Here is a 17,440-nt window from a genome sequence, read left to right as displayed (position 1 = left end):
TAAGTGAAACTAATGTTTCCATCAACACTTTTATACTTTAAATATTGAAACATTCATTGAAATGAATATATTACTTTAAAATTCAAACACTCTATTTGTTTTTTTTCTTCAATTTTAATCTAACTCTCGCTAGATATAATTGTTAGCGACTTGGTTGTATTTAATAAACGTAGTAAAAAAATTATTATTCTTACTAGGATTGAAGTGAATACAACATTACTGTAGTTTTGAGTTACACGCAACTAAAAGAATACGTATAACTATAAAAAACGTCTTTCGGACGATTTACCACATCAGAGTCATTCAGTCTATGACATCGACTCGTGGTTATGTTACGCTAATGTAAACATTAGTAGTCTCTCATCCTTCCTGAGACGTTAATCACCGAAACTGTATCGGGCGCTCGATACTTGAAACAGACATTTTGTTTGCCCTTCCTAAGCTCTCTGTATGGTTCGTGTTTACTTTCTTCTTCCGCACGTATATTAGCCTCAGCCGGAGCTGAGTGTTGTGTTGAAAGTGTGTTGAAAAAAAATTTCCAGTGAATCTTTGCTCTCTCATTTTTATTCGTTTATTACACTATGTAGCATAAATGGTGTTGAAAATTTTTTATTTTCTATATTAAAATGAAACACTATTTATATAATGTAGTGTACATTTATTTGCTGTTTAACTATTTTTGATTTTCAATTGTTTTCGCTTTTCAACTGTTTCAACTCGACTTCTTTCATGTTATTCGCCTTCAACGGGAGATAGCTAACCGCAGCGCGGTAAGCGACTACTGTCTCTCACTCTGCACCAGAACGAGCGTCACTATTTCAACTATGCATCACTTTAACAATGGAGAAGAACGAAAATACGATTTGTTAAGTTTGAAGGACCGTTTTTTTTTTTTATTAAGATTCCGTTATTTTTTGTATTACTAAGAAGAAAATGTAAATTAATAAACTTAGTTCTTGAAAAAAAGCAACTTTTTTACACGGATGAATGAAAAACATACATATATTGTCACACCAAAAAATTTTAATCAGAAATTTCCAATCGATTATAATTAAATTATTTAGAGAAAGTCTATTTATTTTTCTCCCTGTCAAATCTAATTTGAATTTATTGTTATCATCAGCAATATACGATTGGTTTCGATTTAAAATTAGATAATATAGTGGATTATTATGAATTTCTTTTATATCTGGGAATCACTAAAATTAAAAATGAATGATAATCGTTGATTTTGTTCCTTTTTATTTAAAAATAAACTTTGGTGCGTTTTCTAACATAATCAACATAACAAATATTTTTAATGTAGGTGCTTAGAAAATAAAAATTCATTTTTAGCTCTATACATATATATTTCAAATTTTCAAAAAATACACAGTGATATAATTATTATAAATGCATGTAATTTCAAGAATTCTTACACACACACACACATATGGTTACAATTTTTTATCTCAATAAGTATTTTTTTCGATTGAGTAGAAGTGTCAGTGATTAATTCATATTTTTTTTATTTAGAAAAGGATATAACTGATAATTTTATTTAAAATAATATTTTTTTCGGTTAAATTTTATGGAAATGAGTGATTTGAAAATTTTATGTATAATAACTTTTTTTTTTGTTTTATGTGTGAACTAATGAAAGAGTTTTTGAAAAAAAAAGTTTTATAGTACATTTTAAATTCACTTGGGGGACAAGATACTTCTGTAGTTAATTTAGTAGCTGCTAGGCGGCGTCTTTAGTTCGCTTTAAAAAAGTCGTAAAGAGTCAATAAAAGCGAAGCCTTAGGATAGGCAAAGATGATTCGCTTCAGCCTCTGTGGTGTAATCACAGCATGTGCAAAGTGCGCAGATCCCTGGCTAGGTATTAGTCTTGGTGTTACCAAACGAATATCCGGCATTTTTTTACTAATTTTTGACTCGCGAGCAAGCTATACCTATAGAAGTAGAGCGCTGTTCAACAGACGTCAGACTGGGTGTAATCATTTCCGGTCTTCTTGCTAGTCCCTGTGTAATATGGAGACCAATGGTAATACTGAGTAGGAAGGGGTACTTTTTTAACTACGAGAGAGTGGGTATATTTCTTGTTCAGGTAACTAATACCTGAACCACGGTAAGGAGCTGGCGAGTATGTATAACACACAGATCAGGCCTGGTTGCGGAAAACAAAATCCCTTAGGGTACTAGAGAATTGTCGCGTACATATGTAGTTCTGTAAATTTGCTATTGTGTCAATCGGGTGGCCATTTTCTGAATATAGAGTCATTTATTCTCTTTCCAGCCATCGTTAATGTATAACGCATTATAATTCTATCGACGGTCATTAAAAATCATTGTAAATACTAAAATTAATTCTAGCTCTAGTGTTAATCATATTTAACAACATTGTCAATTCAAATTCATCACTTGTCAAAGTAAAATCCGTCTTATGTCTGTTCTAATATAACTCTTGTAAATAATATTGAAATTTGGCATACCGATTGAACATTATCACTGGTTTGGCCTCCGCAGAGGAGAGAAATTTTCAAATAATATTTCTTTTAAATAGTATCATATTGAATCCATAGCTCAAGTGATGCGTTGCATACAATACTATTATATTATTCGTTGTATATTGTATCCTTTTAATTTATGATTTACTTACAATAAACTTAGTTCGCTTATATCCTGAGTTGATCTCATTTTGTCACAAGCAAAAGAAACCTTCCTACTCTATCTACTGGTAAACACTAGCTTAAATTTTTTTTTTTTCCGCTGAACCAACATCGTTGGGATCTTTGGATTCCATTTGACAGTATGTTACAAGTAAGTAATGTGTTATTCTAATAATTCGTTTCATTTTATTATAACTGTTACTGTACTTTTTAAGCAAACATTATTATTAAAACATACTTAAAACACCTTCAATAATTAATCAAGTCGTAATTATTAGTAGTAGACTTATACGTGACAGTCTAAGTTTGTCATGTACGCATGTATCAACCGTTTTTCTAAAACAGGCAGACGTAAGATTTTTGTCAGGACATGTAATACCCGAAAAAATAGCAATTTTACTCAGAAAAGGAACAGATAGACGTATGTCTGACGAAAATTCTATGATCTAGGCACATTGAATATTTTTGATCTATTACGATATATAGTTTAGAAAGACGAAATTCTCTCCCACACTGTCCTAATGCTCTTTTATAACATATGGATAGACATAAGTTGGTCCACCTGAACTTAAATAAAAAGTTTCACCACGACAATAATATAATAAACAACGATATGCTCCATTAAATTGAATTATATTGAGACATAATGATTTGACGGGCGAATCCCATATACCGACGAGAATGACTCCTTGTACTTTAATACAGCTCTTATCATATAAGGTGACGTTCATTCTATGTTTTGGCTCTTCTTATCGGTCATGTAGTTTAAGAATAAATGAATTGATATAGGGCTTTTCATTACTAAACTATGCTTCAATTAATAATAGATGATGTTAATGGATTCTCTTATAAAACGGTACACATCTCTTAAATACTGGTACACTATCTGTATACCACGTCAAAAAAATATTATTTCGATTCAATAACAATTCCTTATCCATCATCGACACATACAATTTTCTATCATACCAATCATGCATGTTATTTTGGTAACCATCTTCGATGTAAAAAATGGATGATTGTCATTTCCTACGAATGCTTAATCATCGCCCAGAAAAGGGATAATTTTAGAATTTTTCAATAAAAAATGTCACTTTCCAGCGGAAAGAATGATGAGATTTAACTAGTTGATTATTTTTCACGTCGATATCACTTTTTGTCCTCGAGAGAATCGAGGCCATAATAATTCCGAACGCATGTACGAACGACCTAATACCACAACTCTTAATACTTCCTAATTGGTAGCTAATTATAATGAATATAATAATAATAATAATAAATAATTGATTTTTTAAACTAAAAAAATATTTTTATCTCCTCTACTAGGAAGTTAGTAGGATAGGCCTTCAGAGACGTACTCAGACCACTGGAGAGCACTGATATTTAGTTTAATTAATCGGTAATTTAATATTTCATTTATTTGAACATATTAAAAGTCTATTAACTAGGAATGAACTATTACATGCAAAAGATTCTCTTTTCTTTAACCATCAATTCACTTCATAACTTAAAGTACTCTCTAGAGTTCTATTTAGAATAAAGCATTCAGTTTTAAAAAAATTGAATGTTGGATATTAAATTATGTTTTTTAGGATATAATTTAACAAGAGTGAAAATATCTGTTGCGATAAATTTTTTAAATTGCTCTTTTATTTTAGTGAATATCAAAATCATGCATGTTCTTGTCAGCTAAAATTTATAGCCCTGAGATCATTCCATAAGAAAGGATTAAAGCAATAGATAAACATTATTCGTTAAATTTGAATCTACATTCAATATATATCAATGAAAATGTTTCTTACATCTTACCTTTCATTGGATTATCTGACTTTTATCAGGTTGTGATTTTTATATTGAGCATATTTGCAACTTCAAATCCTGAAATCAAAGATCACATCACACCAATATATTGCTATATGTTCACGGTGCTCCTGTAGATGGTGATTTTTTATTATTTTCATGTTATTTCTGACAAATAAGTATTCAATGAATTGATAAATAATTATAGACATTGTCAAATTTTCTAAAGAAAAACCAATCTCAATTTATTCTTTGTTTACTTAACAATATAGCTTCAAGTTCAGGAAATAAAAACACGTGTATTTTTAATACACATCTGTAAGGACTCCAAATTATTCCTATTTTATTTTATTACCTTTCTAATATATTACTTCAAGTACTTAGGTTAGTCAATGGACCCTTTGATTTTATTCAATAATATGTCCCATACAGCAGACATCTATAAATATGAACAAAAAAGAGAGAATTGTTTGTTTTTATTATAAAGTAATGTTTAAGGAGACTTTTAGTTAGTTTTAAGAAAATCTCTGAACGATACAGATGCACTTCTCAACACAATTCGTTATCTTTAAATAAAGTATCCACGCTTTTGATATAACGAAACAAATTCAGTCCATATTTAATTAATGTTCCTTCACCATAATCCTGAATTTCCAGTAGACACAATTGACATTTTTATTCAAAACAAAATATCTGCGAACTCCGTTCAATTGATTTTATTTTTTAGCCGAAATTTCATTAAAAATTTTATGAATATTTTTTTCATTTTTAATCAATGTACTGAATTAAATCTAAAACATACTAGAGCATCAATTTTTTATAAATGTTAAATTTTTGGTGAGTCTTTTTGAATAATTTTTTTGTAAAATAAGTATTAGTGGTGTAAGGTATTTTATCTATTATACGATAATAAAAAATAAACTAAATACATTTTCATTTCTGACTGATTGTTGATTTTCATTCAAAACTACTTTTTCAATTAATTATAACATCACTTGAAGTTGATTAGAAAAAAATTTTGAGGAATATTTGTTCAAAATTATTATAATGTTGAGGCCGGAAAATTAAAAGGTTTTAAATAATCATTAACGAGAAAAATTAATAAATCTTATCACAAATATATTTTTAAATAGACAAACATGCATTGAAAAAAGACGCATGAAAGGAATAGGGTTTTTTACGTAACGCTAACATTCGTTTTATTGTTTAATTTTTTAATTTTACACATAAAATTTGATCTTATCACAGCAAATATCAATTAACACTCTCCACCATTTATTCCAACAAAATTATTAAACACATTTAACAGAAAAAATTCATTTACTTTAATAATACCAAGAAATTTACATACAATTACATCATAGCATCAAAGTAAGTTAAAGTAAGTTTGACTCTGGCCTTAAATTCATTCAAATATTTGAGTACAGATTCATCAATTGTAACATCACGCATCATAAGATTGCAATCAAGAAAATCACTGTCACAATGTCTGTGATGATGTTTTAATATTTCCTGCGGATCTAGATGATATGCCCGTCTAGCAGATGGATTCAAAGTTGTCAAAGCATAGTGATTGTGAATAGTAAGTGCACGCTCTGTGGACACAAAACTCTTAACTGAGTCGCCTTCCGGTGAAACAACTGATGTCCTCAGAGTGTGAAAATAATTGAGAAACTCAGAGTCATTACCAATGGTTTCTGCTTTTCTATTGTTTATTACTTGTTTTTGTAATTCCGGAAAGAAATAAACATTTCTTACAGCATAAGAAGCATAGTCATTAAAGGATTTACCAGCTTTTTTTCGTTCACTCTGAAGTACTTCAGACCACGTTCTTTTATTTATCGGGATTATCATTTCATCAATATCAATTGGGACAATGAATTCAGAGCTATAGAGATTATCATAGAAACAGTGATTGTAAGGTATTAGTTCCATTCTTCTTTTCATCCAGATATTTTTGCTGAAGAGTCTTCTTCTGGCTTTAACTTCATTGGGTAAATCTCCCGGAAGATTGAAACGAAACCATCTCACAACATTTGACTTTTCATACAGCCTAAGAACCTTAGTTACATTCTCATGAACATTGAAAACATAAACATAAAACATACTTGCACCAAGAATTCTAGAGAGTTCAAAAAAAGCTATAAGCCTCTCACTAATGTCTTCATCAAAGTCCAAACCCTTGATACACAATGTAAATTCGCTTTCACGTGTCACATTTTCTACTTGTTTGACAATTAAACTATGACTAGTATTCTGATAGCAGGCAGTGAGACCGACGAATACTCGAGAAGGACGAGTTCCTGAGTCTGGCAGTGGACAAGTGATGAGGATACCCGTATAGCCTGTTGATGTGCCACCCCACTCATCCAACCAGATGTCTGATACCAGAGCTTCCATGCTGAAGGAACGCATTCCCTCGTGATCCTCTTGCCTGTAAAACAAGTAACAAGTCGTATGTAATTCTAGTCGAACAAGCTTTACTCAAGATGTTTTCCTTTGCCGCGTGTCAACCAGCAAGGATTGTTACAAAAAATAGATGAAATAGGAAATAAAGAATGATAGAAAGTGATGACAAGTAATGCAACTCTTTTGGAGTTAATTTGACAGATTCTTGTTTCGTTAGTTGACATATACTACGAGAAAGTAAAATAAGATTCTCAAGTGAAGTAAACGAAGGAATACACGTTAATGATGTACAGGCCTTCTCCTTCCGCCTTACACTTCAGTTATTTCCGAAAGACCCGTTATAAGACCAGGCAGTTGACAGGTCGATAGAATTACTTCTCTCTAGAGTAAATTATGGATACTTTCTTTATTTTTTCTTATCTATTTGAATATCTGAACTGTAAAAATATTCTTTTCTGCAATGAAATCTGATCTTACACTGAGAAAAAAATATTATAAATATTACAGTGTTATCTCCGGTAATTGGGACATAAGTGCCAAGTTAATATAAAATTTTAAAATACAATAAATACGTTTCACTTTAGTATTCTTTTATTATCCATTTAGGAATTCTCGAGAAAAGTTTTAACAATTGTTCTTGAATAGCGCAGTTAATGTTTTATTGCACAGTAAAATTTCCTATTGATTGAAGAAAGATTTACTGTTCTATTTTAAAATTCTACTAATGTGGAGTGAAATTTTTACGGCATTACAAAATAAATTTTTCTATGCACGAAATCGATTTTCCTCAAATTTGTTTATTGAATGAATCAAATTACTACATACGATGCCTTTTATTACAGAATTTTTTAACGAAGAGTTTGTAACTATCAAATTCTTTCTATTTTCATACTTAATTTAATAACATAATATATTGAATATTTATTTATTAATGTACTTATGTTAATTATTCTTTATTAAGAAATAATTTCAATAAAGAGACAAGATGGACTTTGTTAATAGTTCAAGTACCGAAATTTAATGACCTTCAACGCAGTTTTTTTTGTTGAAGCCATGAGATTCTCATATCAATACACGGTTCGATAAAGAAAATTCTTTTGAATCATATGCATACTCTCTATTGCATTTTTAACCTTTAGGCTGCGGGGGTGGTCGATATATGGACTAGCATTCAGGTCAGTGACTCTATCTGAGGTATCCAGTGATATTATGGATACATTTTACATGTTCCCAGAGGTAAATTTGTACTGAAATTTCCCCGCAGCCTAAAGGTTGAAGGAAAAATCAGTGTTTTGACAGTCCTTGACTCATTAGTTACTTCAAAGTCTTCGAACGAGTTAATCTGCTAAAATTTTTCCAATTGCAAATCGTTATTATGAGAGGCAATGTTTATTATTCAGTGTTTTTGTGGTGAAAAGATTTTTATACTAAGTTTTATATCGTTTATCGTGTTATTAGAAGAATTACTAAAGGCTTCAATTCCAGTATAATACAAAAAATTATTGTAGAAAATAAATTTAAATTTTACCTTGCAGTAAAAAAACTGTTAGATATATTTTTAGATGAACATATTGAGTGTTTCTTTTTAGTTCTGAAGGAAAAATATTCATTTTATGTATTAGATAGTAATGTAGTATTTAATTTCCATCACATAAATACCGTTGAATTGTTTAATAAAAAAAAATTAATAATTAAAATATCACAATTGAGATGTTTTTAATGCATTTTTTTAAAAAAAAGGCAATATGAAAGAGGACAAATGGCGCTGAAAATTTATTTAATTCTATTTGCCACTCTAATTTTTCATATACTCAATTGAAAAATTTTTTTCTTCAACTATTTATTCAGAAAAAAAAAATACAATTGCGAACATATTACGATACAAAACATAATTTTTTTTTATTATGTTAAAAGTAAATTTTTTCTGATGATAACATAAATTTCTAGAAACTAAAAGCTGATAATCAAATTCCTGATAAAGAAATCCATTTTTTTATTTTTCTAATTAAATTTTTATTAGCAAAAAAGTTAAACCTCTAGTGAAAATTTCATTAATTGCCTTTAAATATCATGATTCATGTAATTAAATAGAAAACTGAAAAAAATTGTACAAATATTGTTTGTTAATTTTTTAATAAAAAACAATGGAATTAATCAAATTCTAGGCAAGATAAATTAAGGAAGATACAGTGAATCTCATGTGTATTTAGCATTTTAGAACCTTTCGAATATTATTAAGTGTTAATGTCAGAGCAGTAATCCTTTAATTTTCAATCCAAAGATGGAATAATAAAAATGAACGTGCATTCTGGTTAACCATATACTCCTTATTTCAAAACTGAAATTAAAATTCTGATCCGTATCTTTAAAAAAGTTAAGATAAGACAAAGTTATGAGGCAAGACAGTGTAAGATCGTTAAAAAAATCCCTATTAATACTTTAGAAACGTGTTTGTAGAACTACATGTTTTAAGACTCATATTTGCAGTTTCTGATATTTGAATGTTTACGGTTGTTTATAATGTCTTATCACATTTTCTTTATAAACTTATAGACAATTATCATATAATCTGTAAGTAGCAGATTTAAAAATAATTCTCATGACTTTATATACAGAAAATTACTAATTTTTTCAGAAATTCATTGAATTTTTTGATACATCGATGGTTTTCTGATGTAACCGCATGTCTCGAAAATGACCACTTTACAGAAAATAGGAAAAACTGAATAATTTATTTATCCTTTTTGTTAAAAAACAAACATTTCATATAATTAAATACAAGTAAATTTCCAAGTGATTTATACAATAAATTGAAAAATTTATAAAAATTCACTTACGCGGTTGCGTCAGAAAGCCATCAATTAATATCTTATAAATATCACAGGCACTAAAACTCCTTTGAAAGAGTTGATATGAGTAAAACTTTTATTGAGATGTGACTGGTGTGAAAATATTGTGATTAAAATGTTAACATTTTTGAATCTTCATGCACTTATTGCTGTTTTTATCAGTTATCAGTCTCAAGATTAAGAATATTATTGAAAAAAATTTAGCAAAAAGTGATGCAATTAATCATGGATTTTCAATTAATAAAATTAATCATTGATTGAAATATTAGGAACTATAATCTAAATATTTTCGCTTTCTTTAAAAGGATCAAGGTATATATAGTTCAAGATCGATATATCATTCTGTTCAACTGATGGAGATAAAATAATTTTATAATTTAAAAATTAATTATGAAAGACTAGATTTAATTAGAATTGTTTTGATCTGAAATTCAACATATGAATAAATTATTTGCTTTAATCAGTTGTGAATTATTATTAAATTTGATTTTATTTATTTAGATCAAGACTTATGTACAATCTCATCATACGGAATCCTTTTTTTAAAGATTGCATTTACCATTAGACTAATTTTGTCTAACATTTATTAACAAAAAAAAATAAATTCACTAATGACAAAAAATATTTTATACCCATTTAAACATCTTGGAAGTTTAAAAACTAATAAAAATAAGTTAAAATTCTATCAAAATGAAATTTAAGAACCTTGCTAACAAACTTTCTAGTCCAAAATACTTTACGATAAACAAACTTAGCACCTGGTACACCACTTCAAGTAATATTAGAGACGTGCACTTAGCAGAACAGTGTAAACGACTTTTAAACTGATTAGATTCTCAGATACCAACTGTGGGGCAAGTATTCCATAGAGAGCAAGTGTTTTAACATTTTCCTATTAGCACATAAAAAAAAATGAAATAGCTTGGTGAAATAAACGAGATAGAATAAGCGTTAATGATGTACATGATTTCTTCCATCTTACACCTCAGTCATTTCCGAAAAATCCGTTACGTGCTTAGACACTTGACAGGCTGATGCAATTACTTCCCTCTAGAGAAAGTATTATACAGAAAGGAATTGAATGCTTGAATACGTAGTAGACCACCGTAGTTGTATCTGATTTACTATTAGCACAATTGTTGACAATGGTGGAACAATAATCTCAGGTTATTAAATTGTCATTTGGGTCAGGTGAAAAGCCAATTATCGCAGACTGCAATCTACGCACAAGACAGAACAATAAAGTATTTTTTGTCTCTTAACTTGTATTTTATTCCCTATGCCTTCGAGCGGACAAACTGCAAATGCCTCATTACCTCTATTTTTTAGATATATACATTGAAATGGTTGAGTGATCTTATATCCTGTCACCCTATGTGATTGTTAGCATCATATATTTTCTCTTTTATTTCTTGGTTTTATGTTAATTAGACTCTCCACCATCGGATCAATGTATTAAATCCAATTATTTACCAAATAGTGCAGAAGAGAACTCCAGACACTGCCGGCTCTCGTTTAACGCCAATCACTCGGACGCTTGGATACCTAACTACTCTAATATCCAAGTGGCTAGAGTAGAGAAATAAACGGCCGGGAATAGTTTCCAGCCACGTTTTCTCCACTTGGTTCGATGTGTTTGTCAACGATGGACTTGATACTGTCTCGTTCGTTGAACATTCTCGTGACGGCCGATAATCCAGCGCCAATCTTCGCGCCCATGAATATGCCACAATACTCCGAGTACCTGGAGGCTCACTTCCTGCTAAACGAAAGAAAAGAGATTATCATTTTTATCCGGTACTAGATGCTTACTTTTCTTTTATATCATTTAAAGTTACCAATAGTTTTAAAAGCTTGGAATTCAATTCTAAAATGAAAATTAGATTTTTATCAACAAAAATTCGTTTTTTTTCTTGCTAAGGAAATGTAATAACAAAAATTTGTTTTTATTCGTTTTATTGAGTTTTATATTTTATCTTATTATTTGAGTATTTTTAAAAAAATATGAATATTGTAGAGATAGTTCGACAACATACAATTTTCAAATTTTGAGTGGCTGAAAAAGTAAAATTTTTATAAATATGATTATGATTAGTTTATCATAATTTTTAAAGTAATACATTCTGTATATAACAAACATTCAGTGAATATCAGCACATCAATTCAAGATTTTAAATTATTTTATTCATACATGTATTATATAATTATAATATTGTTTGGTTTCATAATCACACAAATTTAGTTTATTAATAAAAATTTTTTTGATTAATATCTAATTGAATTTATCAAAAAAAAATTGAGATAGAATTAAGTTTTTTATGAATATACATGAAAACATTGATGCTTGTAGTCAAGTGAATGAACATCTGCACACTTGATACAAATTTCTCCCATCAATATCCCGATACAGATTTAACTCTTTCAATTCCCAAATAGAATCTCGAATATTTTTCAAACTGACATAAACCCATACATCTTATTTTGACTTTTGCAAAAGACACATAATTGTATCGTGATTTACATTAGAAAGTGATCATACTTCTATATCAAAGTATATTGACTTTCAACTGATAAACAGAAACCTCTGATTCATTCTCAAGATATCATCAACCAAAATAATGAATATTCTTACTATCAGAATAACTCTTCTTTCCATAACTTTATGTCAATGAAACAATTAAATTAATCATGGAATATTTAATTGAAACATTTTGTAAAAGTGTTAAAATGCTTTTTATAAATAAGATTAATTGAATAATATTTCAGTTACTTGAAAAAAGTATGAAAAAATATATAATCAGGAAGTTCTACGTTTACTCCAAGAGGTCAGACGACTCACATTTTCTCTATTTTTCTATTGGAAAATAGTGGTTTCTAATACTCTACGTTTATTGCAAGAAGTTTAAAGAATTATGATTTTTCTAATACAAGTCGACAGGAACAGTTATGGCACACTAGAAGAAACCAATCTGCCTAGACATTGAACAGGTGACTATCTAGAAATCATAAATTATCCTCGACTAACGAAGCTGCTAACCCCGAGTATAGGGCAACGTGAGATTTATGTTGTGGCGAAAAAGTGCGATCCTCTGATTATTTACGACGTTTTTACATCCCAATAGAATTCTTCGTCTTTAGAGATAGACAGGTAATGAATTTACCAAGCTTCTAGTTTCTTTATTACAAATACGCTCTCTTCTTTGGAAATTATAAATCTGTACGTGAGTATCTTACAATGCAGAAACTAGCATAAAATTTGCTCTAATTCTCTTGAACTACAGACAATTATTCATTGGATATTTCTAACGTATATTGAAAATGAAAGCTTCTCGTAAATTACGTAAATCTGTCTTGTTAAACAGGTTCTTTCAGAATATATCTATTTAATTATAGAACAATTTATCTAATAGGATTAACTTTGAATTTATAAATAGATGTTGAAAGAATTAAAAATTATTTTTTATTATGGACAAAAATTTTTTTGCTTTTATACTAAGGAATTTTTTAATAAGGATTATTACAACTGTATAAAATAATCATCTGAAGTAGTATCGTTTGGTAGAAGAATTTTAACCATCACAAATTTTTTTGTTTCATGATTTTATTGGCTTTCATATAATAAGATATTTATTACTCAGCTTTGTGTAATAGATAAAAAAAACTTCTCTCGTTAAATTCATGGCAATATTTTTGTCAAAAGTTATTTAATCATTAACTAAAGAAGAAAACAACGTGGTTTTAGAAATAATTTTTCAATTTTAATAATAATTTTTACATCAATAACAAAATATAAAAACCATTCCTTGACCATAAAAACCTTATTTGTTTTTAAAATAAACTATTTTATTTAATGACTAAAATTTACATAAAGTAAAAAAATACACAAGAAATATTTAAATCTATAAGTTGCATTAACGATAAAAAAAACTTATGTATTATCACTACAAATCCAAGTATTTTAAAACTAAATACTTAAAGTATTTACAATGTTAAATCTATGCCAAAATACTATAGTTTGTTTATGGTGTTCAACATTGTAAACACTTAAGTGTTTTATTACTAAACACTTGAACTCTTTTAGATTTGCAAGGTTGATTGCATAAAATAATCTTTTGTAGATGAAAGTCTTTTTTAATTCAACCAGAAGAATGAAAAAGCATAGAGGTGAACAAGGTAAAGAATCATGTTTGGAAATTTGAAACTTTAAAACCTTCAAACGGGTGGTTTCGTTTCGAAGCTGTTCTGACATATTTTATGATTTAGCATGAAATTTATAACATTTTATTAACAATGTCTGAATTTGTTCCTCTAATAATCTTCCTTTTTTTCGTCATTTTTTCTCTTTTGTTAAAATTTTTTTATCTAATATAACAGTGTCCAATTAATATTTAAATTAACAATATTCATTTCTTGACTGAATAAAGTAAAATTGAATAAAAAAATTAAAAGAAGACTTATGATTTCACTTCATTAAAAATAATGAAAAGTAATTTACTTTCAGGAAAAATCTCTTTGCAATTATTTCTATTTACATACTACTTATGCAAATTGATATATCGTTTTTAAAATCAATATTTGCATGAGAATTCACTAGTGTTAATTATGCATACAAACAAATATACTAAAAAAATTCAATACTTATTGACTCAGATAAATTTTCATTTATTTTAAATCAAATTATTGAATCTTTATTAAATAAAATAGATCGATAAATTTTTTTTTTAAATAATTCCAATTAAGTATCCTATTAAATCAAAGAATAATTGATTGCTTGAATTTTTAATTTTATTATTTGACAGTGAATTATTTTGATGTAATCAAAGTTAAGAAGAACATTTTTAAATTATAAACATCTTTTTATAGATCTAATACAACAATTAATTGCGATTATATTCTGAAATATTTTATTGATATCAACGGTTATTTTGATATATACATGTCAACTAAAAGTAAGCGAGTACGTGTTTGTTATTCTATACTTTACCTGTTGTAGGAGCTAAATCCGTCGGCAGTTCTGGAAGCTGAAGAGGCATATCAACAAGAGTGAGTACGCAAAGAGCGGTTACAAGGGCTGCTGCAAGTCCTACCCTGCATAATCTCCTCATACCAGTAACTAACATACTATTATCGTCTCAGTCCTGATGCTTCTTCCAGTGTAATGTCCAACACATAAAAATGACCACGAATCCTTACCCACTTCCAGCAGTGTCTTGCAAACGTCCGAGTTGTGTACATGCGCTCTTCAAGTAATAAACACTGACAATAAAGTAATAATAATAACATACAAGAGAATTCTTACTTGCTTAATGGACACATTTTTATTCAATATTATCTACTAAATTCATAATTCTCAAACTGACTGTGACTGCTCGTTATTATTCTCAAGGCGACCGTGCTCTAGAGCAGAAAGATGAGAAATGGCTTTCCTAGCATAGGAGGTTCTTAGCATAAAAGCAATAACAAGTACTCAAGACCCACGCTCTAAGACCTTATTGAGACTTAGGGAGTGTCTATCTATGCAAATAAGAATCACCACCAACACATTGCTGATTATTTTTATATCTCGGTGTTACGCGTCTTTGACGTAAAACCGACCTCGTATTACCAAACAGCACATGCGTCCTACACGATTTCACTGACCTATAGATTATATACGCATTCGCTTGCCAACCAGAACCATTTATGGCTATGATGATTCGACACATACACAGTTGGGGTTTTTTGCACAGACCACAAGTAATTTTCATTTCCATTAGCACACATGTAATTGGCAGAAATAAAATTCATTATCATAATTATTTTTCTTTTCTTCCCAGATGTAATGATTGATCAAATAAAAATCATTATTAACATTCATCACATTTTTCACCAAAGTATAATTAATTACTAGATCAAAAAAAAATTTATCAAGTCGCCAAACTTGTTGATGACAACGCCAAATAAGGTTGATAATAAAAAGTGTAGCTATAGTTGATACTTGGTTTGGGTATTGATATTAATGATATAAAGCACGTGGTAACCACTGTGAATGTCAGAATTGATGTAATCCTGCTTGCGCGAGAGACGAAAGCGTACTGCGCCACAGAAACTAGGCGGTTAACACGCGACCAAGAGTCTCTTTCTCTCCAGCTGAAGTTTGCCCTGGTAACTTTATATCTCTCCCTCTCTCTTTCTCACTCTTAGTTGTGCCTCTATAGCCAACAGACTGGTGCTTTGGCATTGCTTGTTGCAATTGCTTCTCTTCTCGCATAGCGAATCTCTCACCAAGGCATATTTCTATCACCCTCATCTTACTTACTCATACAATGCTCACCCATCACATTCCATCATCCACATCCCTTTCTTACTCTTTAAATCGAGACACTCGTTAATTGGCTCATATATACCTTGTACAGTATAGGTATATTAATACATAGGTAAAATGAAATAGAGTGACTTGGTATAAATCGAGATAATTGATTCGAGTTCATTCCATATTATCTAAATATAGATGTAATAACTTTCTCAACAAGAAACCAATGCGTCGAATCAATTGGATCAAGACTGTCTTGTTGTTCAGATCGACAGATTTTATATGCAAATGCGAGGTCTTTTTCAAGACTACACACTTAAACGACCAACGGTCAGTACACATTTATACCCACAGGCGATTGAATAATGCGAGCACTTTCCATTACGCACCATATTCCCAGGCACCGACACATGCTTAGGGGTTACGATTAAAGTACGATGACCTTGAGCACTAGTTACTTACAAACTTTGCGAGCAGCACCGGTGTGCATAAGTGCATAGACCACCGTAGGAATCTCGTGAGAACCTGACGAGTTAGGTATAATTGTCGACACTCCTATAGCCCTTTTTTTATGGATTATTCAGTAATATTCTCTATCTTTTAATAGGCCACCTATACTTTTGATGATGAATAATAAGAGATAAATAATCTGATAATTATGTATAAAGATGGATATATATGCGAGGGGGAACTATATTAAAATAACCAAGCTATATGAATATACCTTTTTAGCTGATTTTTTTCATAGTACCAAGCTGCAGTCATTAACTTTTACGAGTCTATAAAAGGAATAGCGACATTAACCCAGCAGCAACAATGCTACTAAGCAATGCATTATTGGTGTAGTTGACTTTTTCTTACATACTTTTTACTTATATTCCATGCGTAAATACTCTCTCCTATATTCAGCTTTTTAAAAATCAGAAAAATCAAGCCAAGATTTACTCATAAAAAGATGCTCATTTGAGGACATGCAGTTAATAGTTTGGTGCTTGTGCATGTTTTTTATGACACAACATGAAATTACGTAATTATGGAGAATTCATAGTATCGTGTTTAGCACCCAAGTAGTGTGCATGATACACCAAACGATGTTTTGACTCACGCAGCTTAGCTTGCTACAGTAGCTGAACAAGTTGTGAGTCTTTTGACCCTCGGAAGTAACTCTGATAACTTGTTGTCTTGGATTCTTTTTACTTTATCTCATAAATTGAAATTGTTGAACGGATATTAGGTCTTATACTTTATAATGGCTGGTATTTATTTTATTTTTGAAAGTGTTGAATGATTGAAGAATAAAGCCAACAAGAGTCTTTTGAACACAGTTGGTTTTTTATCCTTTTAATTAATTTCTCGATGATTATGTGATAAGAATGATTTAATGGAATTTAAGTCAAGTATTATTTTTAATTGTGAGATTATAATAAAATACTAAGGGA

At 29.6% G+C, this 17,440-nt stretch overlaps 1 protein-coding gene across 2 annotated transcripts; it reads right to left on the bottom strand.

The window, feature by feature from the left end:
• Nucleotides 1–5,622: 5,622 nt before the first annotated feature.
• On the bottom strand, nt 5,623–15,778 carry LOC118066358 (uncharacterized). 2 transcript variants are annotated; one of them, XM_035082345.1, is made up of 3 exons: nt 14,694–15,778; nt 11,183–11,471; nt 5,623–6,885 (listed from the first exon to the last, which is right to left on the bottom strand). In XM_035082345.1, the coding sequence occupies exons 1-3, from the start codon at nt 14,827–14,829 to the stop codon at nt 5,805–5,807; spliced, it is 1,506 nt and encodes a 501-aa protein (XP_034938236.1). In that variant the 5' UTR covers nt 14,830–15,778; the 3' UTR covers nt 5,623–5,804. The 2 variants fall into 2 exon arrangements, with proteins under 2 accessions (XP_034938236.1, XP_034938237.1); XM_035082346.1 differs by having other exon boundaries at nt 11,183–11,468.
• Between the last annotated feature and the right edge of the window lie 1,662 nt (nt 15,779–17,440).

This window comes from Chelonus insularis, unplaced genomic scaffold (genome assembly GCF_013357705.1).
Source record: "Chelonus insularis isolate UGA/USDA-ARS -01 unplaced genomic scaffold, ASM1335770v1 contig_33_pilon, whole genome shotgun sequence".
Taxonomy (NCBI): Eukaryota; Metazoa; Arthropoda; class Insecta; order Hymenoptera; family Braconidae; genus Chelonus; species Chelonus insularis.
The sequence above is the reverse complement of the archived record's forward strand: the minus strand, read 5'-3'. Positions and strand labels throughout refer to the sequence as shown.